The 16,943-nt window shown below is 36.4% G+C and overlaps 1 protein-coding gene across 2 annotated transcripts; it reads right to left on the bottom strand.

Moving 5' to 3' along the window:
- Positions 1-6,894: 6,894 nt before the first annotated feature.
- On the bottom strand, positions 6,895-15,346 carry LOC114281521 (myelin-associated oligodendrocyte basic protein). 2 transcript variants are annotated; one of them, XR_003635939.2, is made up of 6 exons: positions 14,394-15,346; positions 9,882-9,984; positions 9,306-9,361; positions 8,304-8,579; positions 7,679-7,792; positions 6,895-7,414 (listed from the first exon to the last, which is right to left on the bottom strand). XR_003635939.2 is itself a non-coding variant. In XM_028224016.2 (6 exons), exons 1-6 carry the CDS (start codon positions 15,045-15,047, stop codon positions 7,322-7,324), a joined length of 1,185 nt encoding a protein of 394 aa, XP_028079817.1. In that variant the 5' UTR covers positions 15,048-15,346; the 3' UTR covers positions 6,895-7,321. The 2 variants fall into 2 exon arrangements, 1 of the variants encoding a protein (XP_028079817.1); XM_028224016.2 differs by having other exon boundaries at positions 8,415-8,579.
- Between the last annotated feature and the right edge of the window lie 1,597 nt (positions 15,347-16,943).

The raw sequence follows: 16,943 nt of genomic DNA on the forward strand, positions 1-16,943 counted from the left end.
AACAGGAGAGAGAAGCTCCTCCTCACCGGCGTCATTGAGGTATCTTCTTTCTTTCATCCTTTCCGTCGTCTGTCGTTTTCTGTCCACCACCTCCGCCTTTCCTTTTTCTCCTTCTCCTTCTTCTTCCTCCACTCCCTCTTCTCTGTCGTTTGCTGCCTGCTGTTCCTTTCTTCCTCCTCTTCTTCTTCTTCTTCTTTCAAAACCCTAATCCTAGATATATGGTTTTGAGAGCGATGGTAGGCAGTGATGGAAACAATGTTGGGTCACAATCTGGGTTTGGGGCAGTTGGTTGCAATATGGGTTACGATAAAAAAAATAAAAAATAAATAAAAAGAAGGAGGAGGAGGAGGAGTAGAGAAAGGGCATGATCTTCTCGCTCCTTAGCTACCCACTAACAATCAAGTTCAGGCCACTTTTTTGTATTGAATCTTTGTTTGAGGTTTCAGTTAAGTCTTTGGAAGATTTGGATAGTGATATAGATTTGTGATTATTTTTTAATTGGAATTTGGGTTTATTTTTTTGGTGTGATTTGGGTTTAAATTAGAAAGGAGAAGAGTGGGCAACAGATGAGAGAAGGCAAAACTAAAACAGGGGGAGCATATGAGTTTTGATTGGAGAGCATGAAAGAGGGAGGAAAAGAAATAGTCATCCATGGGGAAAGAAAGGAAATAGAAGAAAGAGTAAGATGGTAGGAGAACAAGGTGATTTTTTTTTTTTTTTCCTTTTTGTTTCCATTTCCATCTTCTGGCTCAACTTCCACTGCTCACTGCCCCAATGTCTCACTCTTCATTCCATCTCTTTTTTTGCCCTCAAACCCTCCACACACACCACTACCTCCCTCCATCCCTCCCTTTGCCCACAAACCTTTTGTTCCAACCTCCATCTCCACTTTCTATGTTCCTAACCTCTAACAAGCAACATCGAAATCAAGATCAACACCACTATATCTATAACCATAGTGATCAAGAACTCCATGAGGATTGAGACAGCGGTGGTGAGTTTAATAGATCTAGTGGGTTTGAGGCTCGGGGGTGAGTTGTTTAACAGATTTGTGTGGTGGGTTTGGTCAGTTGCATCTTACATTTATGTAATATATATATATATATATATATATATATATATATATGTTTGATTGAATAAAAAAAAAACAGAGAATTGAATCAATATATATCAAACATATACATATGTTTGATTAAATAATAAATAAATTAAAAACAGAGAATTGAATCAATATATATATCTCACACACACACACACACATATATATGTATACATAAATATCTTACATATATATACCTTTACGTATATTTCTGATTTTGTGAAAGGTGCTGTAATGGTGAATGGGTTGGTATTGGTGATGATAGGAGTAGAAGGTGAATTAGCAGGCAGTGAGGCTGTAGAAGTTGGATGAATTAGAAGGCAGTGAGGGTATTTTTGTCATTTCATAATTAATAAAAAGTGACATCAGCACTTTCTGTTAGATCTTCTAACGGCAGCCACAGTTTGGAAGAATCTTGACATTGTCAGGTAAAGTAGGGGAGGTTACTGTAATTATTCAAATCACAAGGGAGGTCCCTATATTTGTCAGAAACCTTAGGGGAAGTAAATGTAATTTACCCAATTAATTATTATTGATCAAATTAAGAAAACTAGCATCCAACGCCTCACCTTTTTCAACTTTTAAAAATAGTGGATTTCAACGAAGAGAAAACTAAGCGTCAATCTCTCTCACCGTAGAAGCTTAAGGATTATGAAAAGAATTATTTAAGTCCTTTTTGCTGGTTTTTTTTTTGTCATTCATTTTTTGTCTTTTGTTTGAAATTACTCAGAAAAATTTTAAAATTATTTATTTTCTCGTAGAGAATTTTCAAAATTACTTATTTTCTATTAGATAAATTTCAAAATTACTTATTTTCTCTCAGAAATTTTTTTGAATTGCTTATTTTCTCTCAGAGAAATTTCACAAATTCATTGACTAAAAATAGCTAACTCAGTGAAAGTTTCTCAATTTTTTCCCTAAAATTTCATATTCATCATGGATATTATTTGATAGATCTCGATGAGAGCATTCTAAAAATATAAATTTTATTGAAAATAGATATTTAACTCAAAAGTTATTTAATTTAGTTTTAAAATTTTTTAAAAAGTTATTGATGTTCGAAAACTGCTTCTTTGTTTCTCAAGGACCTGGTACTACAATATTTGTTATCCTTTATTTTATAAAATCCTAATATGAGGGATCTTAAAATAAAACTCCCTTCAAGAAGTTAAACTCCAAATGTGGTCTTAGATAATCAAAAATAGACTTGATATACCGGTATCTCTTTCTATACAACTTTTATCATATCATATTATTTTTATCATATAGTATCTGTTGGCTTATTTTTCCTACGAAGGAAAATATCATAAATGCGAGCGTGCCAGCAAGGATTGAAAAATCCTTACAGATTAAATTCAAGCCAATTATCAAGCGATTGTGTTAACGGTTCTTTTGCCTCAACGAAGAGGACTTCAAATTTGCCAAGTGTAGCGAAAAGAAAAAGTAAAAGAAGAAAAAGGGACGGAGAAAGATGATTGAGTGAACAATCAAAGTAATAATTACTTACCTCTACTCCTATGCTTCGAAAAGAAAGTGCATAAAATGCTTCGAAATGGAAATGCTGAAAATAAATGCTTCGAAATATAAATCTATGTTAAACTACTCCTAAGATAAGGAAAATAATAAGAAATATTGAAATCAAGTGTCTTTGATTATGAATTCTGGATCTTTTACAATGTAGCCATTAATGGCTATTTATAGAAGAAAAAATACAGCAATAACTACTTAGTAACTACCCATTTCTTCCATCTTCATTCTTGTCTTGCCATGTGTCATTCCACTCATCCACTTTGTCCTCCCACTCATCCACTTTGTCCTTCATATTCTCCATTATCTCTATAACTTCTTTTAACTTCCAAATGAATAAGAGGATGCCACGTGTCCTGCAATTATATAAATAATAAATAATAATAAAAATTGCAGATTTATGGTGTTAACAGTATCATAAAATAATAGAAATCTAGTAATGATAATATTGAGTTGTCCAAAGCTATTTCTGATGAGGATGTGAAGAAAGCTGTGAAAAATATTAAGGCTTTCAAAGCCCCTGGGAGGGATGGGTTCCAAGCTATTTTCTTTCATAAGCATTGGAATATTGTTGGCCCTACTGTTGTTCCTTCATAAAAAAATTGCTTTGGCACTAATTCTATCCCTGAGGAGATAAACAGGACCCTTATTTCTCTTATTCCGAAAGTGGAGAATCCTAAGAGGGTCAAGTAATTTAGACCTATTAGCCTTTGTAATGTTACCTACACAAATCATTATTAAAATTGTGGTGGATCGAATTAGACCACTTCTTGATAAACTTGTGCGACCAAACTAGAGCAGTAGAAATAGCAGTGATAACATCATTATTACTCAAGAAGCCATCAATTCTATGAGATTACGAAAAGGTAAGATGGGTAATATGATTTTGAAAATTAATCTTGCGAAGGCCTACGACAATATCTCCTGGCATTTCCTGAAAGAAACTCTTGTTGAATTTAACTTTAATGAGAATTGGGTGGAGTTAATTATGTGTTGTGTGACCTCAATGCAAACATCTATTTTATGGAATGACGAAGCACTTGAGTAGTATAGGCCCTTGAAAGGCCTAAAGCAGGGTGACCCCTTATCTCCGTACCTTTTTGTTTTGTGCATGGAACGGTTGTCTAATACAATAAGTCGTAAAGCGGAGGATAAGAAGTGGAAAGGCATCTCAATTACTAGAGGAGGACCTTGTATCACTCATCTCTTTTTTCCTGATGATTTAATATTTTTTGCTAATGCGGACACTAAAAATTGTACTACTATTACTGAAGTTATGAATGAGTTCAGTTTCATAATTGGGCTCAAGATTAACCTTCAGAAATCAAAACTTTTTGTGTTCCCTAGCCTTGATCCTAGGAAGGCCAAAAACCTCAGTGCACGATGTGGCATTCCTTTAACATCTGACCTGGGTAAATACTTGGGCACTTTTGAATGAAAGAGTGAGTTTGGGACATTTTAATTGAGAAATTACAAAACAAGTTGGCAGGTTAGAAAATGAGTGTCCTATCTATGGCAAGAAGAGCTACACTTGTCCAATCTGTTACTGTTGCTTTACCTACTTACACTATGCAAACTATGGAGCTACCTATAAGAGTGTGCAATGATATTGACAATATTAATAGAAATTTTCTTTGGGGTGATACCCTAGAGAAAAAGAAAATTCATGGTGGCCTTGGCATTAAGAAGGCTAGAGACCATAATCTATCCTTACTTTCAAAATTGGGCTAGAAACTCATTAACAATGAGGGAGGGATGTGGATAGAGGTGCTAAAAGCCAAGTACTTGAAAGGTAACCACTTCCTAAATTGGAAGAAGAATAGTAGAGCCTCTCATGTGTGGAGAGATATACTAAAATCCAGAAGCATCCTAAGAAAATGTGCAAAATGATCGATTGGTGATGGTACTAGTGTTAACATTTGAAAAGATTGGTGGTGTGGGAAGAAACCTATTGAGGAAGTCATGACCTCAAATTCTCTCACACTAGCCAATACTACTATGTCCAAGGTTAGGGATATCATTGATAAGGATGGTGATTGGGATGTAAACATTATTAATCAAACTCTCCTCTCAACTGTGGCTGCCTCCATTTTTAAAGAGAAACCCCCTAAATATAATCCTAACCTGGATCAGCTAGTTTGGAAAGGGGGCTCCTGATACTTCATTTTCCACTTCTAGTGCTTATGAGGTGGCTTCGGAATATGATGGAAAAGACGTGGATTGACAATGGCTGTGAAAAAAGAAAGTTCCACAGAAGCTGAAAGGTTTTCTGTGGACTATCTTACACGGAAAACTTCTTACTAACAACATAAGAATGAAAAGGGGCCTTTCAGATAATTCTTGTTGCCCATTTTGCTGTGAATCTGAAGATCTGAACCATCTTTTTAGACCATGCTTCAAACTAAGGAAGTTTGGACTGCTATCCAAAACCAACAGAGGTATCTGCAGATGACTAATAATGAGAATTGGATACACTGGCTGATCTCTAACTCTAAAACAAATGATAAATTTCGGGCCAAGTCTTCATGGAGTACTATCTTCTTAGTCAGATTATGGAAAATCTGAAAAAACAAGAACCTGAAAGTTTTTGAAAATAAATTGTCCAATCAATTTGAGAGTTTGAAATTTATTCTTGATTATTCCATTGAAATTGATCTTGCTTTTAGCATATCTATTATTAATCCTAGACCTCCATTTAGACTAATTAAATGGATTTTCCCTCTTGCAGGTACCCTTAAATTGAACACAAATGGAAGCAATTGGAGCATGGGACCAAATGGGTTTGGCGGTCTCATTCGGAATGAGAGGGGAGCTTGAATTTGTAGCTATTATGGGAGGATGGAAAGCTGCACCAGTCTTGAAGCCGAACTATGGGCGGTGTATAAAGGTCTAACAATCATTCTCTAAAAAGGCTTCAACAAAGTGATTGTGGAAACTAGGGATGTAATCGGTTGGGTACGGTCGGTATTTAAGTAAAAAAATTACACCGAATGGATAATGTCCGTTTTTATTGTTTTGAACACAGATACAGACTGTTTCTCTTATCAAACCGCACCGAACCGAACCGATTGAAACGGTTTGATTTAGTACGGTTTAATCGGTTTAGGATTTTTCAAACTTGAGCCACTTTTAAATATAATCATTAATCTATATAAAAATATTAAATTAGTTATTTGTCTCCCATTTTAAACATATCCAATCCATCCATTTAATACATACTTTTCAATTCCTAAATTATCAAAAATAAAACAAAAAAAGTTTGAAAATACTAAGGTTTCAAGAATAATGAATTAGAGTTATTATATATAATAAGAGTTTACAAATTTAGGTTATAAAGATGATATGGTTAATTAACTAATGTTAATAATTTATTATACTTATTAATATCATTATATTATTAAATTATATATATATATATATATTATATACAATATAAGTTGAAGCGGTTGATTTTGGTTTAGATCGGTGCACAAGGTGCTTAAATCGATATCGAACTGAAAAAATTCAAATTTAAAAACCGCACAAACCGATTTTTTTTAAAAAAAACAGACCAAATACATTCGGTTTGGTCCGGTTCAATCAGTTTGGCCGGTTTTTTTGGTTTTTCTTACATCCCTAGTGGAAACGGATGCTCAAGAAATAGTCAAGCTGCTTGTAGAAGGCCTTGGAGAGAAACATCCTTACAGAGGGCTAGTGGAAAATGCGAGGATCATATTCAATAGCTGCCAATGAACAGCTCAACATTTTTATCGTGAAGGAAACCTATGCGCGGATGCTCTAGCAAAATTGGGCGCTGCCCAACCAGAAGACATATTAGTTGTTAATGATCCCCCCAACTGAGATTAATGAGTTGTTAGTGGCTGACATGATTGGGATAGTTAAGGAGAGGGCTTAGTCCCATGTTTTTTGCTTTATTTCCAATACATCAAAAAAAAAAGAAGTGAATCTTCCATTGTTGAAACAGTGAGTATATTTTTATTTCCAAAGTTGTCACCCAGTCAACTCATCAAAGAATCGTTCAAAGAAGAATCAAACCGAACTCAATCTAATTATTTCACAAATGTTCTACACATAAAAATCTAAAAAATGTCCTGTTCAAATCATTAAAATGAACCTCACAACAGGTCTTATGTCCGTAAGACTGGTCAACTCAAGACAATCCAATCACAAAGAAGAAAATTAAAGGAAATAAACTAATCATATCATTTCCCAAAAAATATAGAATAAATCATAGGCCATTCTCGGAGTCATTTAAAACTAGAGCCAAATGAACGAATCAAATCATTAATTTGCATAAATGAGAACAAGCTCTTACTGGATAAGCTTAGGGGTTTGAATTCCTAATATAAAACAATAATGCTATAGACACATAAGATTTTCACAGAATGAGACACATGTGAGATAAAGAGTGTTCCCACTCACATCTCTGTCTCATTCTATGCACTTAGATTTACTAGATATAAAATGGGCAAAATTTACAGAGCTAGTAGTGAAAGAGAGCTTTTGCTTCATAGCGAATACTCTCTATTTGTAAGTATACAAATTAAGTACAACATTATATGCAGTTGATCTTACACAAGTGAACTTTTCTGTACCATAAACAAATTTTCTCTTTACTAACTGTACTCAGGATCCTAAAAAACAGTTGAGTTCATATCTCTAACTGTAAAAATATAAGGTAGCAAAATATGTTATTTATAGAGGCCGCAAGAGCGGGTAATCCTCAAGCAATTCGCGCTCCGACAAAGTGTCATTTTCGTTCTGAGGAGTCCACAACACCTCCACAGCCTGCACGTAAATGAATCTGAATTAAACGAGGAGGAAGAGGCACAGTTGTATTTTCGTTTTCTGTTTTCATTTTTCAGAATACACATAAACTTGTTTAAACAACCCCTTTTTAGGAAAGACCATAAAATTTTATTTTAAAATTTTTTAAAATTATTTTTGCGCAAACAATGAAAATGATGGGCTGTTCATTGTTTTTGTTTCTAAAAACATGAAAAACGAAAATGAAGAAAATGAAACACAACCAAACATTACTAATATTCTTACTAGTGTTCTGCTTGCAGGGATAGAGGCAAGCTTTTGCAAGGCTTCCTTCAAGTCTGCACTGCCATTGATGGCGGGCAATTTATGTACTCCTTCAGCAGCCACCAAGATTGTTATCTGAAATTAAAACTACTCAGAAGGAATGATAATTTGGGCTGAAAAATGAGCTTTGGGAGTAGAAGAAAAATTTCACTTTTCAAATCACAAAATTAGTTAAATCATAATATAGCAAACTCTATTGGAAAAATATACATGCTAATGTTCAATAGTTATATACATATAGAACAAAGCCTCCAAAAGACCATACAAACCATAAGCTGATGTAGGCTACCTCACTAAGTACATAGCCACAGGTTTTAATTTGGATTTTTTTTAACGTGTGACATTAAAATTTACAATCTTTTTAAGCCTCTTAACAAGACCCTTCAATTTTGTAAGGACATCCTATGGCAGAAAACTTTGTCCCAATTATTTAGGTTGGAAAAATGGACAACAAATTTACAAAACCTTAAAAGCATCCTTTAACAATTGCATTCAAGTGAAGCAAACCGAAATATCAATTTTAAATAATAATAAGTAGAAGAACAATGCAAACATAAGCCAAAGGCACTAAGCACAAACCACTAACCAAAAATGAAGGGTGTTGAGATGCTTTTATCAAGGTCTAATCTCACTGTCCAACTAGAAATGAAAGAAGTCCAAAGCATACTCAAAGAACAAATTTCTAAGTTGTTTTTACCACTATGTACTCATTGCTAAATCCACTGGCTCTTTGGTTTGTTGTGCTTTTCTTTTTTATGTTGTTCACATTGACCAGTGTCTCTTCATCGAATTTTCCACGCTCCTCAATCGAAAGTTTATTGAATCGTTTCTCGCCTTCTTCTATGCTACGCTTTACATCCACCTGCACCACATGTGACAAGTGCAAAATGCACGTGTTCAATACTACCGAAACATAATTAAAGGCTTGTCAAATGCAAAATCATAATTAAAATGTGCCCTTCCAAAAATATCGTCAACAGATAATTCAAACTCTGATACCATGCGACACAATCTTGAGTATAACTCAACCCCAAAAGCTAGGTCATCAAGTGAGAGTGCCCTCACGCTTATACACTACACATCCCCTTTGTCTAGCGATGTGGGACTTCGATTCATAGAATGCACACTCAGGCGAAATGAAAGGAAAAGGCAAGGGAAATGGAGAAAAATTTAGCTTATAGTTCATGCACATTTCACTCACCTTTTCCTTTCCCTCCACAAATAGCAAACCCAAATCATATATCCAAACACAGACTTACTGATATATTGTTAAAGGCAATATACAAGAACAATACCGTACACAATTTATTGCAACCAACAAATAAGCACCTCAGCATCAACCAATAACTATAAGCAACCAACAGGAGACATAAGCGTATGGATGGTATATATATCAACTGTAACAGTCCAAATATATAGGCTGCATGTGCTATTCCAACATATTGAACATAAAAGTGCAAATTTCAAGGTAAAAGAAAGGATATGAAGAGCAACAATTTTGACTACAAATGTTTGAATCTGGAATCCAGCTATTGAAACATAGCATTATAGAGATGCAAAATACTTGAGGAGATGGCATTTAACTTACAGATGAATAACCACAGATGCAATAATCAGGATGTCGAAGCAAAGCAAGTGTTGTCTCTGCAGCAAAAGGCAACTAATAAGAGCTGCATTGTCGGGGTAATAGAACTAATGAAGTGGATATAAGTAGCTTGACACGCTGAAGATAATAATTTAAACTGAAGTAACTAATATAAGAGCCAAAGCCAAATTCCTAAATAAAAATCTATCAAAGAAATGGGGCCAATCACAATCATCAGTACAAGAAAAAATCTTACTTATCCAAAGAAAAAGACAAGTATCTTGTGGCAAACATTTGCATAAGAGTTTTACCAAATCATATCCAAGAATCTAAAGTACATGCAAACAAACATGTTCATGTATGATGTATGCATGAAAAAATTAAAGCAGAATATATGTAACGGACAAAACATGGCTCCAACAAGAAACTTTGCTGGTAGTACCTATATCTCCACTAAATTTAATTGTGAATCACATGCCTCGTGTGCTTAGCATAAATCAAATCCACCAGTTAAACAACTTAAAACTGAAAACACATTTCAATAATTTAAATGCAGAAGCACTTCATAACAAGTTTTACCTGTCAATACATAGCTCAGACCCTCTGAAGTGGACGTATCAGCAGTTTCAGCAATCCGATTAAGGTCCCTTTGAAGTGACCGCCCCATCCCCAACAAGCCAACCTAAGAAAAAGACAATTGTAAGAGAGTCTTCAAGAAACGGCTAGGCTGAGTCTTAAAAAAATAAAAATAAAAATAAAATAAAATAAATCATAATTGAACATCATATCTTACTATGATGGTGACAATAAGTACTATCATTTATTTATCCAAAATTTTTTTTTTTGAAGATTTTAGTCAGTCAAAAAAATAGAAGTCAATGAGTACTTATATGTTACAATGCCAATTAGGTAAGCTTTGTGTCATTGACAATATTAGAAATTTACAATTTACATCCCTATGCTACATCCATAACTTTCAAGCATTGTCCCATCTCAAAATTAGCATGCTAGGAAAACTTCTCATCAACCATTATCCAATTTTTATCCAAAAAACCTAAAGCCATGGCCATAAAGAGCCCCCGCAATAGGGTTTTGGTCAAGACATAGAGATTATTGGTGAGGGAAGGAACTAGAAATGAATTAATACTTTATTCATAAAAAACTTTAAAAATTAATGCAGCTACTATACTGTTTTGGACTTTATTGTCAGTTATTTTAGTTTTTGTTTTTTGTTTTCTTATTATTTTTATTATTATTATTACTATTTTTTTGGGGTTGATCCCCAGCAGAAATGATTTTTGATGTTCAAGAAGGACATCCTTCATCCCAATATCTCACCAGCTTTTGATAGCCATTTCAAAATAATATGTTCAGAAAATTCCTCCAGCCCAATAGTTTCACAGACCCACACCATGAGAAGAAGCTCTCACTGGATTCACAAATCATCCCCTCCCCCCTTCCATATTTCTCTTCCACAACTATTGCCATATATTATTATCTATATCCACAACTTACTTAATGAGGCTCAGCTACACTTACTAAAATTCCTAGATTTTAATCCCACTAATCAAGGAAGAGAAGACATCCCCTTCTACGAAATCATACGAGAGAGAGATAGAGAGAGACCCAGAACTCACCAAAGCTTCTCCACGCACCTTTAAAATGGAGAATAGCATGTGTTAAAATTGATATATTATTGATTGATTGATGTTGTTACAAGATTGATATTATATATTACAATTCAGAGTAGCTCATTATATAGGAGAGGGTTTGGGTAGTAGGTGAGGAGTAGGTGAGGGTAAATTGGTGGTGGTAGGTGTAGGTGAGGAGTAGGTGAGGGTAAATTGGTGGTGGTAGGTGTAGGTAAATTCTAACAGCCCCCCGCAAACTCAAGGAGGATAGAAACTAACCAACTTGAGTTTGAAGAGAGGAACAAAACAAGAAAATACATAAAAAAAGGATAGGAGACACTGTATGGTCGTGTCAGACCATTGGTGAAGACACTGAATGGTGGTGTCATAACGGTGTAGAGGACACTGTATGGGGGTGTCATAACGTTGTAGAGGACATTTTATGGGGTCATGTCGGACCGTTGTAGAAGACAGTTTATGGGGTCATGTCGGACCGTTGTAGAAGACAGTTTATGGGGTCATGTTGGACCGTTGTAGAAGACATTTTATGGGGTCATGTCGGACCGTTGTAGAAGACAGTTTATGGGGTCATGTTGGACCGTTGTAGAAGACAGTTTATGGGGTCATGTCGGACCGTTGTAGAAGACAGTTTACGGAGTCTTGTCGGACCCTTGTAGAAACTAACCGGAATCTATGTCGGGGCAGTTTACAGAGTCTTGTCGGACCCTTGTAGAAACTAACCGGAATCTATGTCGGGACAGTTTACAGAGTCTTGTCGGACCCTTGTAGAAACTAACCGGAATCTATGTCGGGACAGTTTACAGAGTCTTGTCGGACCCATAAAGGAGCTAACTGGAATCAATGTCGGGACAGTTTACAGAGTCTTGTCGGACCCTTAAAAAAGCTAACCGGTATCAAATGTCGGGACAGTTTATAGAGTCTTGTCGGACCCTTAAAAAATCGCATCCTCAAAAGGTGCGCTCAATTTTTCAAAAAGGCGTGCCATCAAAAGGCGTGCCCAATTCATCAAAAGGCGTGCCATCAAAAGGCGTGTCCACTTTATCAAAAAATGTGCCATGAAAAGGCGTGCCAGATTGTCGGGCGGCAAGAGGCGCGCGATACGCGTGGCTGCCTCGGCTATTTAACCAAGACGAAGGCTGAGGCTGAGGCATACCAGTCTGAAACCTCTGAAACCAACCCTTCGCTTAAAAAACTCTGCCTCTGCGGAGAGAGAAACTGTGGAACACTTTGTTGCCATTCTGTCACCAACCCTGCCGAACATTACCAGTCTGAAATTGCTATTTCGCTGAAACACTTAGCAACCCAAAAAACATGGCCTCTTCTTCCCGTCCAGCTACGCAGAACCTGCTCACGCTCTTTCCAGAACTGAACGAGCCCACAAGAGAAATAACTGGTGCGGTGGCACTGGAACCTCAACCAAACACCGCTGGGTATACTCCGTTGAACTTTCCGATGCGGTCTGTGGAGCAAAGAATGGCAGTGCTGTCGGATGTGGAGGCCAATCAGTATACTTTGAAGGTATGTGTGGAAAGCATGACGGCGGTCACAAACTTGTCGAACCGGCTGCAGAGTAGGACAAATGAGGTGCAGCAGTTAACCTCCCAGCTGGCTCTGCTCCAACGCATGTATAAGGATGCGCGAGCAGAGATAAGTGTGCTGAAAGCAGAAAATAAGGAGCTGAAGCGGAAGGCCACCGTGATGTGGCGATTTGGAGGTCCGCCATATGCTGCAGTGGAGGAGCAGGGGGGAGGCAACTTGCTTGGTAGTCTAGGAAGCATGGAGGCAACACCGTCAAGGCCCGCTCAGGACGGAGGCAAAAAGAAGAGACCGGCGGCAGAGTAGAGAAGAAAAATCCCACTTGTGAATGTGGTTGGTTGTTTGTATTTTGTTTGTGTTTTTGTGTTTGTTTTTTTTTTGTTTTTTTTTTTTTTTTGGTGGAAAATTGTGAGCGGGGGTGATCCCGGAGATGAATAAAATATGGGTTGTTGTGCAAATTTGATTTTTATTTTTATTTTTATTTTTATGTTTTTTTTTATTATTATTTTTTTTTTTTTTGAGCAAAAAGTCGGTGGGCAAGATGAAATGAAAAAGAAAGGAAAAGAGGGGGACAAAAGTTGACGGATGGTGGATCATGGAGTGGTGGATCACAGTGTGTGAAAAAAAAATAAATAAAATAAAATAAAATAAAAGAAGGTTGGATGGACAGAGAGAGATGAATAAAATATGAGAGAATAATGATAAATATAATTAAAGTGGGTCTATGTTAAAATTGATATATTATTGATTGATTGATGTTGTTACAAGATTGATATTATATATTACAATTCAGAGTAGCTCATTATATAGGAGAGGGTTTGGGTAGTAGGTGAGGAGTAGGTGAGGGTAAATTGGTGGTGGTAGGTGTAGGTGAGGAGTAGGTGAGGGTAAATTGGTGGTGGTAGGTGTAGGTAAATTCTAACAGCATGAAAAATGTTAGGTGTAAAAAGATGTCCTTAATTAACTCCCTTTTCAGTAAGTTTTCGTCATTTCCATCCTGCCACTCACCTCTTAAAACTTCTCAACAATTAGATCCCATGTTCACTTGGCCTTGAAAGAAGAACCCAACAATAAGCCAAATTAGGTAATAGTTATGGACTCAATATTACAACTTACATCCACTAATCCGAAAATGGCTACTAGACCATAGTTGTGAGAAAGTGAAGTGGAAGGTATAAATAGTAAGAGGAATAGAAGCAGCAAACCTAGTTCAAAAACACCATAGGAACCAATACGTAGAATGTGACATGAAATCATATAGAAGTTTATAAGCAAAATTTACTTGTACGAACTTTGCTAAAATTATAGTTTTAAAAAAAAAAAAAAAAAAAGTTTCTAAACTTAATATGGAACAATATGAAAAGTTGTATTACAGCTGAAGTGTAAACTTAAGAAATAATTTTTTGACCAAAATAAAAAAATTAAGGCATTTTCTCAAAGTTCCCCATGTCTCCCAAGTATTTTCAAAAAGTTTAGAGGGTGACTAGAAGTTTCCATTCTTATATTTTTGCGTTAGTAGTTACCAAAATGCTCTAGAAACATTTCCCAATGATTTGCCCATAAATTTCTTTGGAAGTTGCATCCTGATTCCTGACATTCCAAAATGAGTTTCCAATTGAACAAGTTTTGACCTCCAAATCCAAGTTGTAACAAGTCGCCTTCTATTCTAGATGAGGCGATCGGGATTAAACCACGTGGTGATACCCACGAAAAACAAAGGACCATTTTTGAGTTTTGAAATTGTGTATTAGCCTTACATCCACAAGATAAATACTAGCAACTTAAGCAAATGCAATAAAACCCAATTTCATTACTACTAAGTCAAGTAAATTCAATCATCAATTGTTCATCCATTAACTAGAAATTAATTAAAACCAATCAGTTAAACTCATGTAGGGTATACCTGCAGCTTAAGAACACTAGTTTTCTCAGTAGCAGTGAGAACACCACCCTCAGACCGATCAGATAAGAACCCGGAAACCAACATAAAGGCGGCGAAACCCATCAAAATGAGAAAGAAACTCGACCCAGCACCCACACCAACACCAACTGCTGGCCCAACATAGTACCCACCACCACCAAATGGTGAGGGTGCATAATAAGGCACAGAGTATGAAAACCCTGGGCTAGCCGACCTCGACGAAGAAGAAGACGAAGAAGAACGCGACGAAAAGGACTTGCCTCCCATCCTCCCACCAGAGGCAGCCAATGCCGAATTGGGATCATACATCAACAAAAGCCCCACCAAAACAGCTGCGATTGTGGGCTTTTGGAGAGCTTTCAGGGCTTCCAATATGGATTTGGCAATAACTTCAAATGGGTTCGAAGCTCTTTCTTCGTTAACCAATTCCACACTTTTTTTCATGGAGTTGTTGCTCATGAAAAAGCATTTCACGCTGAGTTTAGAGGTTGTTCTGTTGAATTTGAAGTAGTTTTTGGTAAAGTTTGGCGATTTTTTTATGGGTTTAATGGGGGATCGAATTGGAATTGGGTATGGATGGAAAAGAGGGTATGGGTTCAATTTGATGTTTGATTGGAGCAAAAAAGGGGTTGCCATGGATTTGGGCTGTGAATGGAATCAAATGGTGTACTGTTTGTTCTTGAGTTTGTTGGGGGGGTTTTTGTATTGGTATTGAGAATGTTAGAGATATTTTGAGAGGGGGTTTTGAGATTGATGGTGAGGAATAGAAAAGAGAAGGTAGAGAAACCAGAGAATGGAAATCTGGGGGTGGACCCAATCCAATGGTGCTGAGTGAGGTGGACAAGAATAGGCAAGCTATGGCCAAGCAGGTGTCTTCAATGGCAACCTCATCTCCAATAACTCTTTTTTGTCAAATCAGAAATTCTGCCCTTCGAACACGTGACTGAATCTAGACGGCACGTGATGCAGATGAAGAGTCCTTTCAAAAATTTACAGGGATATTTTTTTTTTAAATATATTTATTCTCTAAAAAAAATAATTCGGACCCCATTGTGGGTGACCCTCAAAGAGATGTGTCCGGATCCTCTGCCGTGGTTTTCTGCGGTGGTCCCTGCCATGCTCTAAAACGACGTCGTTTTAGAGCATTTTTTTTTTTAATTTCCTCCCTGTGTTCCTTCTTCTTGATTTCTCACTAACCTCTCTATCAGCTTTTTGACCTGAACCAATATCCAAAACCAGATTCAAAACAGACGTGCATTCAACTTGAAGCTCACATCCTTCATCAACAAAGAATTAGCTCTCAACTCACGGATTCGATGGCGATGAAGAGGGGGAGGGCGATGATGATTATGTGTTTTGTGAATTTTTTTAGGGATTTCTTTTTACCTTGATTTTGGTAACAAATAATAACAAATATTTGTTTTGAAATCTGGGTGGTTGTGGGAAGTTTGTGAGAAGAAAAATCTGGGTCTTTGTCTTCCATTGTCAAACTTAAAGCTTTGAAACACTCTCAAAAGGGCATGTAATCTCTGCAAAAAAATTGATTCAATCAATGAGATAATAAAAAAATAAAATAAAACTGACCCATTTGCTATATCTTCAAAGTTGGAACTTGGGACTGGCAGGGCAGTTAATATAGCAAGAGAAGCACGGAAACAAAATTAAAAGATATTAAAGATTTTCTTCACAACGTAACCCACCTTTACTCTCTCTCTCTCCTCTCTCTCTGAAATGAGTTCTGTTTTTTTGGGATTTTAGGCAGTAGAAGCAACGGCTAAAAATGGTGGAGAAGCATTGAATGAGAGAGAGAGAGAGAGAGAGAGGGGGGGAGAGAGAAGAGGCTGTGAAGAAAAAGAGAGTGACTTTGCTCTGAAGGGACAGTGCGAGCTAGGCTTGTTTGAGAGGTTAGAGAGAGAAGAAGAAGAAGTAGAAGGAAAACAGAGAGGAAATAAAAAAAAAATGCTCCAAAACGACGTCGTTTTGGAGCATGGCAGGGACCACTGCAGGAAACCATGGCAGAGGATCCGGACTCCAAAGAGATGTGATTTGTCAGTTTTTTATTTTTTTTAATCACCAATCCTTACATGTGCGTGGGGTAGTGGGGGATGGGGGAGTGGGGGTCTCAATCAGGTTTCTATTCTCTAATTTTACTTGTCTAATCTTAATGATGTAGAATTAAATGCGGTTAGAAATAAAGATGAGAGAGAGAGAGGAGTTTGAAACTACTTCATATGAGGATGAGCCATGTTATTGAGGTGAAATTGAGGAAACTAGGGGCTTGTTTGGTTTGTATTTGAGAAACATGTTTTGAAATAAAAAGTACGAAAATTTGTTTGGTTTGATTTTTTTTCAAAAGATATTTTGAAAAATTATTTTGAAAGAGAGTTTTGAAAAAAAGTGATTGATTTGATGTGTATGAGAGAGAGAATTGTTTGGAAAACTTGAAAACCAAACAAGTTTTGAAAAAAAAAAAAATTGGAAAAATTTGTTTGGTTTGATTACTTTTGAAAACTTATTTGTAGAAAAATTTTT

The sequence above is a fragment of the Camellia sinensis genome, chromosome 5, assembly GCF_055761805.1.
Source record: "Camellia sinensis isolate YWXY chromosome 5, ASM5576180v1, whole genome shotgun sequence".
Classification (NCBI taxonomy): Eukaryota; Viridiplantae; Streptophyta; class Magnoliopsida; order Ericales; family Theaceae; genus Camellia; species Camellia sinensis.

What these genes read in the sequence shown, in the direction of transcription:
- LOC114281521 (XM_028224016.2), bottom strand. Translation starts at nt 15,047, where the DNA reads ATGGCAACCCCTTTTTTGCTCCAATCAAACATCAAATTGAACCCATAC. An exon ending in TCTGAGCTATGTATTGACAG is followed by an intron (nt 9,362 to 9,881) that starts GTAAAACTTGTT and finishes CTTTTGCTGCAG; the next exon opens with AGACAACACTTGCTTTGCTT. An exon ending in TCCCTGCAAGCAGAACACTA is followed by an intron (nt 7,415 to 7,678) that starts GTAAGAATATTA and finishes ATTTACGTGCAG; the next exon opens with GCTGTGGAGGTGTTGTGGAC.